The following is a 15,292-nucleotide window of genomic DNA, read 5'->3' on the forward strand; positions in this document are numbered from 1 at the left end:
CTGGCTGTATGTTTAAGGTCATTGTCTTCCTCGAAGCTGAATCTACTTCCCTGTCTCAAGTCTTTTGTAGCCTCCAACAGGTTTTCTTCCATAATTGCCCTGTATGTAGCTCCATTCATCTTCCCATCAACTCTGACCAGTTTCCCTGTCCCTGCTGAAGAAAAGCATCCCCGCATGATACTGCCTCTACCGTGTTTCACAGTGGGGTGGTGTGTTCAGGGTGATGAGCAGGGCTACTTTTCTGCCACACATAGTGCTTTGCCTTTAGGCCAAAAAGTTCAACTTTGATCTCATCTGACCAGAGCACCATTTTCCACGTTTGCTGTATCCCCTATATGACTTGTGGAAACTGTTTTTCTTTCAACAATGGTTTTCTTCTTGCCACTCTTCCATAGAGGTTAGATTTGTGACTTATAATTGAACTGAGGACAAATTCTTCTACCTGAGCTGTGGGTTTCTGCAGCTCCTCCAGAGTGACCATGGGCCTCTTGGCTTCTTTTTTGACCAGTGCTCTCCTTGTTCGATCTGTCAGTTTAGGTAAATGGCCATGTCTTGGTAGGTTTGCAGTTGTAGAATACTTTTTGCATTTTTGGATGATAAATTGAACATTGCTCCTTGGGATGCTCAAAGCTTGGGAAATGTTTTTATAATTTAACCCTTCTGCTTTAAACTTCTCCACAACTTTATCTCTGATCTGTGTGGTAAGTTCCTTGGTCTTCATGATGATGTTTGTTCACAAGTATTCTCTACCAAACCACTGAGGTCTTCATAGAACATGTGTACTTTTACTGAGACTAAATTACACACAGCTCGACACTATTAACTCATTAAGTTACTTCTGAAGGCAATTGATTGCACTGTATTTTATTTAGGAGTATCAGCGTACCGGGGGTTGAATACTTTTCCATGTCAAACTTTTCCATTTTTTATTTGATTTAAATTTTGAAAACCATGTATCATTTTCATTCCACTTCACAATTATCTGCTACTTTTTGTTGGTCTATCACTTAAAATATCAACAAAATACTTTTAACCGTGCTGTGTTGTTCTGTTCGGTCAAAAATGACCGAATTTGAAATTTGATATTTTTTAAAATATTTATTATGCTGTTCTGAAACTTGAGGTTCATTGACTTTTCCTCATTTGAGGGGTTCTTACTAATTTATTTAAAAAAATTTAAGTTTTTTATTTAATTTTTCATTTGTTTTTGAACAACTATGTTCACATACAGTATAATAAAACAAATAAAACACTTAAATTAGTTAAAAATCCAGACTTCAATATGCCCGGTCAAAAATGACTGAAACATTATATGTGTATAGTAGAAACGAACAAAACAGCAGGGTTAAGTTTGTGGCTGTAAGGTGATAAAATGTGAAAACGTTTCAGGGGTATGAATACTTTTGCAATTCACTGTATATATATCTTTGAGTTCAAAACTTTACAGACACTTAAGATAAAACATTCAGATATTATTTTCAAAACAAAGACCAAGCGACAAATTTATGTCAAGTTTAATTTACTATATTAGGGGTTAAAAGATTACTTTACTTATGCAAGATTCACATCTGTGCCCAGGTATCCATCTAATGTAGATCCATCAGAAATCGCCTGGCTAAGAAGTCGTACAACCCTGATTTTTTCTCACAGACCCCATTATGGCCAATGGGTTTCCTCAGCCTCCAGCTGTGTGTTATATTTTCTGGCCTGTTTTTCCATTTTTCTGATGCGTCAGAGAACAGAAAATCCAGCACAGATGTGAACCTAGCCTTAGTTGGTATTTGGAATATGGAACTGCACTGCAATGATATGGGGCTCACAGCTCCCCTTTTGTAATTGTGGAGACTCCAGTGGTCAAATCCACTCAGATCAGATAGTTGTCCCCTAACTTGTATTAGCCTTCTTCAAACCTGACACAATACTTTACAAGAGTGTGTACCCATTCCTTCTGATATAGTTTTGTAATTATATTATGTAATTTAGTCAGGGCTTTGGATCTCCTTGCTTGGACATGTATTTTCAATTCACTCCATATTTCTTTTGTGGGATTAAGTTCAGGACATTGTGATGGCTATGCCCATATTTTGATTTAGTTGTCTTTGGTTTATAGAGTCTACATACACTATAGCAGTGGCATCAGGGAATTACAGTTCTGCTCTCATTCAGTTGAATATGAGCAGAGTTGACTCTGGCCGTATATCATGTCTGTTAACAGCATTTTGTGATATTATTTACAGCATAGTCATGGCCATAGACAGCAATAGTCAGAAACTGACTCACTGTGGTGTATGGGAGAGTTTTCTAGGCATGCTCTGTGCCGGGATGGGCAGGAAATAAGTTGTGATATTATTTACTGTCAGCTGTGCATGTATTGATGGGTCAATGGGTTTATCTATAGACTGTGAGCAGAGGTGACTGCTGTAAAGAAAAGCCATGCAGTATTGGCAAATGACTGTCTTGCTTAGCGGTCTTAGTGAAAATTGCATATACTATGGATACAGTACTTAAAACAAAAATATTTATATATATATTAATCATTTAATAGTCCCACCATGGGGAAATTCAGTGTGTTACAGCAGCATGGATAATACAGTAATATAACTCAAGAAAGAGAACATAAACAAGCTCATAGCAGATAGAAAAAGGTACTAGGAGTCATGGAAACTAGGAAGAAAAAAAGAAAGGTAATATATATTCTCTGTGCAGACTGATCTCTACTTAGCTTGATGTTGATTATAAAGCCTAACCGAGGTTGCGAGGAAAGATCTTCAATAGCTCACTCTCTCACTCTTGGGGTGAAGCAGTCGGTCACTAACAGTACTGCCCAGTGCTGTCACGGTCTCATACATGGGATGGGAGTTGTTCTCCAGCATGGAGCTCACCACGGACAGTATCCTTCTGTCACCCACCACCTGTACCTTGTCCAGGGGGCTGCCCAGGACAGAACCAGTCCTTCTAATCAGCTTAAGTCTATTTCTGACCCTGGTTGGTATACTACTCCCCCAGCAGGCCACACTGAAAAAGATGGCTGATACCACTGAGTTGAAAAAGGCCCTAAGTATTGGGCCCTGGACTCCAAAGGCCCTCAGCCTCCTGGACAGGTAGAGTCTGTTTGACACTTTCTATGCAGCGCATCCAGGTGATCAGCCCAGTTATGCTTATTATTGAGGAGCACACCCAAGTACTTATAGGTCTTGACTATCTCAATGCGCGTCCACCACCATCTCCTTGGTCCTCCCAGCATTAATCCTGAGGTGGTTTCGCTGACACCATTCCACAAAGCCTCGGTTTAAGGCTCTGTATTCCCTGTCATCTCAGTCTGTGATGAGGCCTACTATTGCAGAGTCATCAGAGTACTTTTGCAGGTAACAGCTAGAAGAGTTGCAAGTCAGCAGTCTACAGTGTGAAGAGAAAAGGGGCAAGAACTGTACCTTGTGATGCCCCCAACTGCAGCAAGGTCCAGCTTGTAGCCCTGGCTGAATGGTGTTAAAAGCACTGGAGATATATATTGAATTGAAAAGTGTTTTAAAAAAACTTAAAATTACTTTAAAAAAAACTTTGTTTCAACAATAGTTATTTTTCTGGTGACCCATTACCTGTAAGGCTGATGCCTTGATGGTTTCAGTATTTCTAAATAATTGTCCTTTCTCATGATGCCATCTATTTTAAAATAAAAGTGATTTCTTAACTGCTTGTACCATTATATTGACATTAACTCCACCTTATGTCTACTTTAAATTCCTTTTAGAGATGCTATTATCACCAGTGTGGTCAACTGTTTGACCAGCTTCCTATCTGGATTTGTAATCTTTACAGTACTGGGTTATATGGCTGAAATGCGTGATGTTGAAGTGGAAGATGTTGCAAAGGACAAAGGTGGGCACAGATACTTTTTTTAAAAATTTAATAATATATTAATATGTTCAGTATGAAATACAAATAAGACTTCATTGGTGAAAAAGAGTAATTTGCTCCTAGTTCCACCTATCAGAATGTAGTTTCCTATAGATAAATGCCTGGTTTTCAAAGAAATCTAAGGGCATAATCTGAGACTAACAGCCAAGTCAGTATAACTTTGCCAGAAAAAAGAGGTTCCATCTGCAGACAACTTTTTTTTTTTCTTGTTGACATCCAGAGAAGGCGCCTTCTGTCACCCGAATGCCAAAAAAGTGCACAGGGATGCAGTCTGTTGCAAGTCCTCTCTGAAATGAGAAGGCCCTAAAGGGTTGGGGGACTATGGTCTCTCCATACGGAAAGCAAAGTAGACCCAGTGGGATCTCATCCCCAGCGAGTTTGGGCACCCTGGCAGTCATCACTACCTGGGGATCTTCAACACCTTGGGCTTTCAAGCTCATGGACCAAGTGGATTCAATCAAGTGGCCAGACGATACCACTGTATGGTTCTTTGCTCTCCATTAGTGGTTTTCTTTTACCCCCCCCCCCCCCCCTACAGTGGGTTGTCACTCCCACTGGTAAGGATAATTAATAATCACTGATAAGAACAGATATTACACGTTATCTTAACCAAAATAACGTAAAGCAAAGTACCCAGAATCCTTAGACGGCATGCATGAAAACCATGAAACAGTTCTCTGTGCATAGGAAACTTCTCCTTTTGGAGTGGTTATACTGTCTTGGCTATTAATCCCAGATTATGCCCTTGGGTTTCTTTGCAAACCAAGTATTAATCTATAGGGTACCACCTTCCAATAGTTGGCTAATGAGCTATATTCCTCCTTTTCACCACTGAGGTCTTGTTTGCAATCCTTACCAGAACTCTTAGCAGAGCATGCATGGTCTGTCCCTGTACCATTCTCTTCATAATAAGAGACATTATTCCTTCTGACTCATATGTTGAAAAATACATTTCAACTCATTATAAGATAGAAATGGAATCCCTAATAAACAACAAATATTCAGAAACAGAAACAATTAACTAGCTGAATCTGAACCTGAAAGTGTCTAAAATCCTTATATAGAATCTGTAATTTTTTTAATAGCATACAGTCATGTGACTTGCAGTATTCAATAATATGGAAACCACGAAGAAAGTAGGATTCCAGCAGTCCTTGGATGTATTTAAAATTCATGACATTTATTGAAACAAAGTTTAAAAATTATATAGGTTCAGTGTTACGGTTCTGTGTATATAAATAAAATAATTTTTAAACAACAGAACCTCTGAGCTGAAAGGCACTGCAGCGAGGTCCACAGGCCCTATGATGGGCGGCCGTCTGCCTGAGCGCAACAATATGGCAGTACAGCACAGTGTGCACAAGGAGCAACACACAAACGCCAGTTAAGTTCACTGAGCGGATGCGACTGTGCAGCTCCCAATGTGTACAGGGTGCAACTAAAACCTGCCAGTTAACGTTACTGGCCAGGTGCACCTGTACTGCAGAAGTAACAAGGCTGCCAAGGGTTAACGCCACCCCTGGTCAGCAACACAAATGTTCCTGCAACAGCTAGGAGTTTAACACTGAAGTGTGACAGTACAGTGAGGCTATCTCCTGAGACCAACCTGCTGCAACTCTACAGGCTGGAACAGTCTCTACTGCTCCTAGCCTTGGTGTAGAGCTGACAGAAATTCAGGATTTACCAGTCCTAACTATCCAGCACCCAGATAACAGCAGAGGAACCCCACACCGAGGCCTAGCCTGGAATCCTGCCTGGACACTGGAGCCTTTCCCTGCAACTACTGTCATTCGGTTTTTCAGTCTTTCTGATACAAAGTGTGAGCGCCGGGCGGGCGTCGGCTCACACTTTTTAAAGGGGAGTCCCTGCCCAACAGGGCGGTGGCCATGACCTCACTGCTCATGCTCAGTAGGCAAAAAGTGGCACTTAGCCTGTCAGCGACTCCAATAGGCCTGAGCATGCTCAGTGGGCCAAAATCTGGACTTACACTCCAGACACCTCACTACATGAGGCTGAGGGCGAGGGTTAGATTGACCCGCAGGTGGTGCTGTGCACTGAGAGTGGATCCTGCAGGACCCAATCCTAACATTCAGTCAAAAAAATCACATGCAGTATCTGATGGAATAACGCCAATAAGTCTAGCTGCGCTGTTAAGACTGACGTGTTTCGACGGGCACGGAGTGCAAAAAAACGCACCCGATGCCCATTGAAATAAATGACAGGTGTCACGGACACAGCTAGTGTCCGCTCCTAATGTCCGTGACAGATTTTGAGCGGACACTAGGAGCGGACACTACCTGTCGGACACCGACGGTAGTGTGAACGCCCCCTAACATGATGTTAAATAATATTTACAAAAACCATTTTAAGTCTCGTCCACATAGTGAACACTTTCATTCGCGGCATATATACAGCCACATGGTGATAATTATAAAGTGTCTAAGAGTCCGTATTTGCCCACACTAAAGATGGCTGTTTCAAATGATTAGTTGAAGCGCGCATGCGCCCGAAACCAAATGCGCAAGCGCACATCCTTTCCCATTCCTATTGTGTCTGATATAACAAAAAATGTTAAACCATTACTTCATCTTAAAACTGAAACAACAAAGTAAGTATTCTTTCAAGGAGAGCAAAAACTATAAAGGCAAGCCCTAAGATGTAATTATAACAAAAAGGTTATACTTAAATTTAATGGGAATAATGAACAATTAGAACGTCCATGCGTTTAATGATGACCGCGCAAGCGCACTGTGTTTCCCAGTCTTATTGTATCTAATATGATATAGCTATTGAGCCATTGACCCAATTTAGGATCAGAACAACAAGGTAAGTATTTTGAAGTGGGTTGCAACCAAAAAGAACGAGCATTAAGATATTGTTATAACAGAAAAAATTGTTATGAGATTTCTCATGAATATTAAGGGGAAACCTCTTAGAGAAACGTACATTATAGATTTAAAACTTTAACAAATGTACGCTAAATCATTGCGTCTGTTTAAACCTAAAGGAAAACGTGTATTAAGTCTGAAAATCCAGGCAGCTTCACGTATTTTTAATTGACATTCCCTATTGCCACCACGTATAGATTTTTTTATATGGTCTATGGCTTTAAAAGTGAAAGTTCTAGTGTCACAATTGTGGATATGAATAAAATGTTGTGAAACACCTGTTGATTTACTACAATTTTTACTAGTTATGCTATAAATATGTTCTGCAATCCTTATCTTAAGGGCGCGAGTTGTGCAGCCCACGTAGCTTAGATTGCAGGATGTGCAGGTGATCATATAGATTACAAAAGAACTTAAACAATTGTAAACATTTCTTATATGATATATTTGGCTACCATCTGCATTATGAAAGACTGAAGTCTTATCTGCAAATTTGCAAGTATTGCAGCGACTTGTGCCGCACTTAAGAAAGCCTTTAACATGGAGCCAAGTTGCAGACTGGGGAGTAGAATTTTTTAAATACAGACTTGGGGAGAGGATGTTGCCCAATGATGCGCGGTCATCATTGAACGCATGCACGTTCTAATTGTTCATTATTCCCATTAAATTTAAGAATAACCTTTTTGTTATAATTACATCTTAGGGCTTGCCTTTATAGTTTTTGCTCTCCTTGAAAGAATACTTACTTTGTTGTTTCAGTTTTAAGATGAAGTAATGGTTTAACATTTTTTGTTATATCAGACACAATAGGAATGGGAAAGGATGTGCGCTTGCGCATTTGGTTTCGGGCGCATGCGCACTTCAACTAATCATTTGAAACAGCCATCTTTAGTGTGGGCAAATACGGACTCTTAGACACTTTATAATTATCACCATGCGGCTGTATATATGCCGCAAATGAAAGTGTTCACTATGTGGACGAGACTTAAAGTGGTTTTTGTAAATATTATTTAACATCATGTAACATTGCAGTGAGTGATGTGGATGTCATTCAATACCGCATTATTAGTCCTTAATTTTCAATATAGAGCTCGAACCATTCTTACCATAAATGCGATTATTTTTTATATTTGGGGTAAATGTCACAATTACTAGTCATAATTTTTAGTTTGTTTAGTCAGTATATGATTATAATAGAGTGGACACTGGAACGGTATTTTAAATTGAAAATCATAACTATGTGTTTATTATAGTTAGCCGCTTATTCATACAGTGCGGTTGTTTAAGAAAAGGAAAAAAAACTTGACACATTTAAATTTTGTAAATTTTGTTTTTTATTTGGTTACACATACATTTTGTTTTCTAATTTGAGAATAATATTTTTCCTGTATTATAAGTACCGGGATCGTCCCATTGTTATTGATTTTTACAGGATGCTGGCTACAGTTAACTCTGAAGGTCCAACATAATTAGTTTAACAGCATTCACGTGATGAATTTGTTATCCCTATCTATATGAAAAAACTAATTCCATTGCCTAAGATTACTATAGATTTATGTACAGTATATATGTATATATGTCTAGCTGTGTAGTTTTGTTTTTAACTGTTTCTGTTTTAGTTGTGTGTTGTTTAGTAATTAATCACCTGTGATTGTACGGGGTGTGTTCATGTCTATGCGCAGACTATTTAAGGAGTCATGGCAGTTAGTAACATTTGACTATGACTAAGAGAGGACCCGCTCTCAAGACGCATCAGTCTTAACAGCGGAGCTAGACTTATTGGCGTTATTCCATCAGATACTGCATGTGATTTTTTTCACTGAACCTATATAATTTTTAAACTTTGCTTCAATAAATGTCATGAATTTTAAATATATCGAAGGACTGCTGGAATCCTACTTTCTTCGTGGTTTCTATAGTGGCTTCACATTCCCAGCCGGGGGAATAAATTTGGATGGTCCATGCATGAAAATCCTTCGGAAATAGTGAGTGTTTCTTCATTTTTTCAATTTTTTTGCATCTGTATATACTGGACTTCTCCAGAAGACAATGTGAATTGCATTCAAAGTTGCCATCATTGCTGGAGGCTGTGTTTCCATATTCCCTTTTCCTAATAAGTTTTATTCAATAATATGGGTTTGTGTGGTGCCCACGTGCAGCTTGTTATAAAGATAGGCAGCACACAGACAAACAGTATTGAATGCTGCAAGTCACATGATTGTTTGTATAGACTATTTCAGTCTGTATAGCAAAGGGCACAGATTTGGAAACTATTGGAGACAATAGTTTCCAGTGGGCTCCAAGTCTGTCTCCTCCTTTATACAGAAGACGATCACAGTGCTATGAGCCCTGAGTCCCTGATCATTTAATTTTTTAGATGCTGCAGTCAGTAGCAACAACAGCTTCTAAGGTGTTTTAAAGGGAAGGGGGGCTACCTCATCAACCAACTGACTCTCCATAACATGATCACTGGGAGGCTCCAATTTCTGCCATAAGCATTAGATTATGGGCCCATATCTTATTATTGAAAGGCTTTAATTTTTTGAAATAGTATGTATTTTAAAACATTATAGATGCAATCAAATGGTCTGTTTCATGTTTCCTAAGGGGGAAAAAGTTGACAAAATTAACTTGCTATTTTTGCTTCACAGTAAACAGCTGTTTTCTGTATTTATATTTTTTTTTCCTAAAAAAACTTATTGAGAAGAAGGATCATAAGCACACACTACTGTATATTAACAGGAGAAATAAATTGTAATAGCTCTTAGAGAGGGTTCACACGGAGTTATGTGCCCTGTGATGTGGCACGTAGATGCCGCGTGAGCTTTTGTGGGCCGTTCACGCTCCCATTGATTTCAATGGGAGCGGGGATCGTATGCGCGGCGCCATTTTGCGGCCGTGATTTTGCGGCGGCAGCAAAATAGCGCCGCGTATACGGTACCGGCTCCCATTGAAAACAATGGGAGCGTATACAGCCCGCGGCGTCTACGTACCAAATCACGAGCCAGAATACTCCGTGTGAACCCTCCCTTAAAGGGTTTTTTCCCCAACTGTGTTTTAGCTGCCTTGCCTGCTGTCTCTTCTTTTCACTTCCAGTATTCTTCCACAAGCTGGTGGGAGGGCTTTGACTGTTTGAGGAGCAGGACACTGAGGAATCACAATATAGATTTTGCCATGAGATATTATTTATCATGATTACTAGAAATCTAATATAAATGCAAATCAAATAATATGCACAGTAAATGTATATTACATTATACTGGTTTGTATAAACCACCTATCATGCTTCTAGAGAACAGTCTCAGTGTTATCTTTGTGTTTACATAGAGAGATAACTGTTATGGCTCCCACAGCCTTTATTGGGAAACTTTACAGAACAGAGAAAAAAAATTTAAAAACTGTCTTGGCCCTTAGCATCTTACACATATGCAGCATTAAGACATAAAAGTACTATGTGGATATGTTTAATAAGGCCTTATTCACATATATATGTGCGACATACTAAATGCTTCATGGTAACAATGGTGTACCATCTCTCCCAGAGATGGTACACCAGCTTAACTCTGATTCCCACTATGCATTTCCTTCACCTTCTGCTGCTCCTTTTCCAGCCCATAGGGCAGGGTTGCCCATCCTCCCTTTAACTTGAAGGCCCAAAGTTCACACATGTTGCCTTTTCTAGTGAAACCTTGGATGCCCTGACCTATTTATATCTGCTCAGCCCTCACTAATGCACCTAAGAAATCCTGTATCTGGTGTTCTAGAACAGCAGTCTACTTGCTGTGGGGTGGCATTTTAGGGACTGGCCTTTCAGCAGTGCAGCATGGTTGGGGCAATTGGATTTCATGAAAACATGATAAATTGGATATTCAATTATTAAATTTATACATTTCTCTATAATTTATTGAGGGATATCTCTGCCCATATCATGCATAACTTATTGGTGGTATGGATAGCTTCCTTAATAAAAGTATGGGTATGGCAGGGGCCCTCACTCATTTTGGGGTGACGCTCCATTGATAATTGTAAGAGTGCCCCACACAGGTAATATTACATCTGTGTGGTGGGACCATTACCTGGGGGGGGGGGAGTACTATAACTGTAACGGTGCCCTAAATAGTGCAATTCCCTCACATGTAATGTTACATTTGGGAAGGGGGGTATTATCTGTAGATGGCACTACTAGGGCACTATAACAGTAATAGTGACCCCAGTTCATAACATTATCTGTGTGTAGCGGATAGTTATTAACTGGTGGGGGCACTATAACTGTAATAGTGCCCTTAATAGTGCCCATCAACCACAAATAATGTTATTAAATGTGGGGTCACTATTACTGTAATACAGTAGTCCCACTTCCCTCCACATACCGTTATATAATAACTAATACATTATATTTATCTGGTCATTAATGCAGCTCTCGGGATCTGTTCCTGTACACAGGATGTGTGCATCTTCTATTCTGCTCGCCGATCCCAGTGGCACCATAGCAAAAGTTCTGGGAGCAGATGCACACATCCTGTGTGTCAGAATATATCCCAGGAGCTGCATTAGTAATCAGGTAAGTGGAAAGTGATCTACTGGTGTAGGCTACAGGTGTAAGTAGATCACTGTCAAAAACGGGTGTTGGCTGATGGTAATCTTCCTGTGGCCAAGACCAGAGAGGGTAAAAGTGTAAACACTGGGGAGGCTATTTAGATAATACCCTGGGAAGTGAGGGTAAAAACCAGTGAAGCTACTTAGATAACACCCTAGGAAGTGGCTCACAGCCTACATCCTGCTGTCCGTTATAATTGTTCACTTTATTCAGCCTCTAAAGGGTGACCTGACCGGTCATTTGATTGCCTGATTGACTTACCTTCCCAGTCACAGACCAGTCTTTTTCAGTCTATGAAAACTTTGATCTTGCGTTCTCATAGACTTGCATAGAAATCAGTAATTTCCATCTTATTGGCGAATTAGCAGGTCAGTCTGCTGATCACATGACAAGCTGGGTCAATAATAAGGGTAAATAAAGTGAACAATGCACTGAGTGCATTGTTCACATTGTATTAGTATGCTCTGTACTACAGGGCCAAGAAATAAAACTACACTGTTCAAAAAAAAAAAGGAACACTAACACAATGTAACTCCAAGCAACACTGATTGACAATCAATTTCACATGCTGTTGTGCAAATGGAATAGATAACAGATGGAAATTATTGCCAATTACAGAGACACACTCAATAAAGGAGGGGTTCTGCAGGTGGGGACCACAAACCACATTTCAGTACCAATGCTTTCTTGCTGATGTTTTCGTCACTTTTGAATGTTGGTTGTGCTTTCACACTCGTGGTAGCATGAGACGGACTCTACAACCCACACAAGTGACTCAAGTAGTGCAGCTCATCCAGGATGGCACATCAATTCAAGCTGTGAGAAGGTTTGTCAGGAGAAGGTTTGAGAAGGTGTCTGTCAGCGTGGTGTCCAGAGGCTGGAAGCGCTACCAGGAGACAGGCCAGTACACCAAGAGACGTGGAGGGGGCCGTAGGAGGGTAACAACCCAGCAGCAGGACCGCTACCTCCGCCTTTGTGCTAGGAGGAACAGGAGGAGCACTGCCAGAGTCCTACAAAATGACCTCCAGCAGGCCACAAATGTGCATGTGTCTGCACAAACAGTTAAAAACTGACTCCATGAGGATGGTATGAGGGCCCGACATCCACAGATGGGGGTTGTACTGACAGCCCAACACCATGTAGGATGCTTGGCATTTGCCACAGAACACCAGGATTGGCAACTTCGCCACTGGTGCCCTGTGCTATTCACAGATGAAACCAGGTTCACACTGAGCACATATGACAGACGTGACAGAGTCTGGAGTCACCCTGGAGAGTGATCTGCTGCCTGAAACATCCTTCAGCATGACCGGTTTGGAAGTAGGCCAGTAATGGTGTGGGGTGGCATTTCTTCGATGGGCCACACAGCCCTCCATGTGCTCGCCAGAGGTAGCCTGACTGCCATTAGGTACCGAGATGAGGTCCTGAGACCCCTTGTGAGACCATATGGTTGTGCGGTTGGCCCTGGGTTCCTCCTAATGCAGGATAATGCCAGACCTCCTGTGGCTGGAGTGTGTCAGCAGTTCCTGCAAGATGAAGGAAGGCATTGAAGCTATGGACTGGCCCGCCCATTCCCCAGAGCTGAATCAGATTAAGCACATCTGGGACATCATGTCTCGCTCCATCCATCAACGTCACGTTGCACCACAGACTGTCCAGGAGTTGGCAGATGCTTTAGTCCAGGTCTAGGAGGAGATCCCTCAGGAGACCATCCACAACCTCATCAGGAGCATGCCCAGGTGTTGTAGGGAGGTCATATAGGCACGTGGAGGCCACACACCCTACTGAGCCTCATTTTGACATGTTTTAAGGACATTACATCAAAGTTGGATCAGCCTGTAGTGTGTTTTTCCACTTTGATTTTGGGGGGAGGGGGACTCCAAATCCAGGCCTCCATTTGTAAATAAATTTGATATCCATTGATAATTTTTATGTGATTTTGTTGTCATCACATTCAACTTTGTACAATGTATTCAATGAGAATATTTCATTCATTCAGATCTAGGATGTGATATTTGAGTGTTCCCTTTATTTTTTTGAGCAGTGTATTTCTCAGATGGGACTTTAAGAATACGCCCATTTCGAACTTTCTGGTCACAGCAATTTTTTTACATTTTGTTGATTGTTGTGTTCTTAAAGCCATAATTTTTATTTCAGATTTAAATGTTCAAGGCTAGACAAGTTTTTTTTTTTTTTTTTTCTAATAATATAATTTTAGGGTGCCTATGACTTATTGACTGAATTTTATTAAAAGGGTTATCTAATTTGTAGTATTGATGGCATATCAATATTAGTTCTGTGGTTCAGCACCCGGGACCCCTGCAGATCACCTGTACTGAGACAGCGCAGCTCTTGGCAATATTTAAACTTCAGAGGGACAGCGCTGCAATACATACACTCGCTGCTACCGTTAGTACAGTGGTGAGCAGCGCAGCTTTTGCTATGTAAACATTACCAAGAGCAATGTCTAAGTACAGGCGATCTGTGGGGATCCCAGGTGTCAGACCCCCGCACATCTAATATTAATAGCCTATCAATACTACAAACTTAATAACCCCTTTAATTCTTTCTACATGGGATGAAAAAAGTATACATTTTATTTTTAATAACAGCTGCTATAGATCTGACATCAGCAGCAAATGATATCATTCAGCAAGTGAAATGGCATCATGTCTACGTTGTGAATGTATGGCATGATGACAAACCTGCTACTTGTCACGCTATAGATCTACAGCATGGTGCAGGAACAGGTTAACATATAAATAATTAAAAAGAAGACCTGCATATGCTCCTGGTATAATTTAAAGGTAACTACTTTTATTCTTCCTGAAATAACAACTCTATTTTGAGGCTTTCTCCAGTCATTCCAATTTTAACTTTATGAAAAATTAACAATTTATTGTTTTTATAGTCGGGGTTGTGTCTCTGCACACCCTGACACTGTCTGGTCAGGTTTGATGCTCCTCAGATTGTGCAGGGACTCACCTCCTTCTCGAAAGAAAATGGGCAATAAAATGGGCAATTTGTTTATACATTTCCAAAAGGAATAAAAAGAAAACAGGACTGTGAAGATCTATAAAAATGTCTTTCAATTGTTATTTCATTAAGTATATAAGTATACTTTGTCATCTACAGTACATTAGGTATTTATGTTGTAATGAGAAGGGCTACCAAAAATGTTCAGGTGCTAAAGAGGACCTTTTACCATCTCCACCATTTCCGCAGTGATGGATGGTTTATACAATATAGCATGTGTAATAGGATGGATTATATGATATAGCATGTCGAAAACCAAACTAAAGGTCAATATAGATACACTTCAGTGGTACTAGAATGTATGTAGCTATATAACCAACAACCTAATATGGGGTCTTTATTTATTATCCATTACAGCATAAACTGTAATGCAACTCGGCAGTGAGAACATTTTTTTTAATATGCATTGCATTTTTTTGTTCTCTTTACAGGACCTAGCCTCTTATTTATAACATACCCAGAAGCAATTGCTAACATGGTCGGCTCTACTTTCTTTGCCATTATATTTTTTCTGATGATGATCACTCTTGGTTTGGATAGTACAGTGAGTCAACTCAAATATCATCAAAGTCATATTCATCATATGTCTACAATTCAAAAATGATCAAATAATCATAACATGCAGTATTTGTACTGACAGCACAAAAGGTTTTTTGGTATAAATCTTTTGCAAACCAAACATTTTGCCAAGTATAATATAGAAAACATACTGTACTTAATACCATCTAAGGGAGATAGGGGTTCTGACAATAGCCTTTAAATACATGTCCCCTATTACAATATTCCAGTTTGAATAATAGTAAAATGTTAAACGACTTAGTAAACTGTTAACTTAATGTATGCTGCTTTGTAATGA

At 40.0% G+C, this 15,292-nt stretch overlaps 1 protein-coding gene across 1 annotated transcript in view; it reads left to right on the forward strand.

The window, feature by feature from the left end:
• LOC142202482 (sodium-dependent serotonin transporter-like) overlaps nt 1-15,292 on the forward strand; it is an 81,266-nt gene that overhangs the window by 49,559 nt on the left and 16,415 nt on the right. Inside the window, exons 7-8 of the mRNA XM_075272657.1 lie at nt 3,749-3,876; nt 14,868-14,980. Of these exons, the coding sequence (XP_075128758.1) occupies nt 3,749-3,876; nt 14,868-14,980 (241 nt within the window). The remainder of the gene's footprint in view (nt 1-3,748; nt 3,877-14,867; nt 14,981-15,292) is intronic.

This window comes from Leptodactylus fuscus, chromosome 1, assembly GCF_031893055.1.
Source record: "Leptodactylus fuscus isolate aLepFus1 chromosome 1, aLepFus1.hap2, whole genome shotgun sequence".
Taxonomy (NCBI): Eukaryota; Metazoa; Chordata; class Amphibia; order Anura; family Leptodactylidae; genus Leptodactylus; species Leptodactylus fuscus.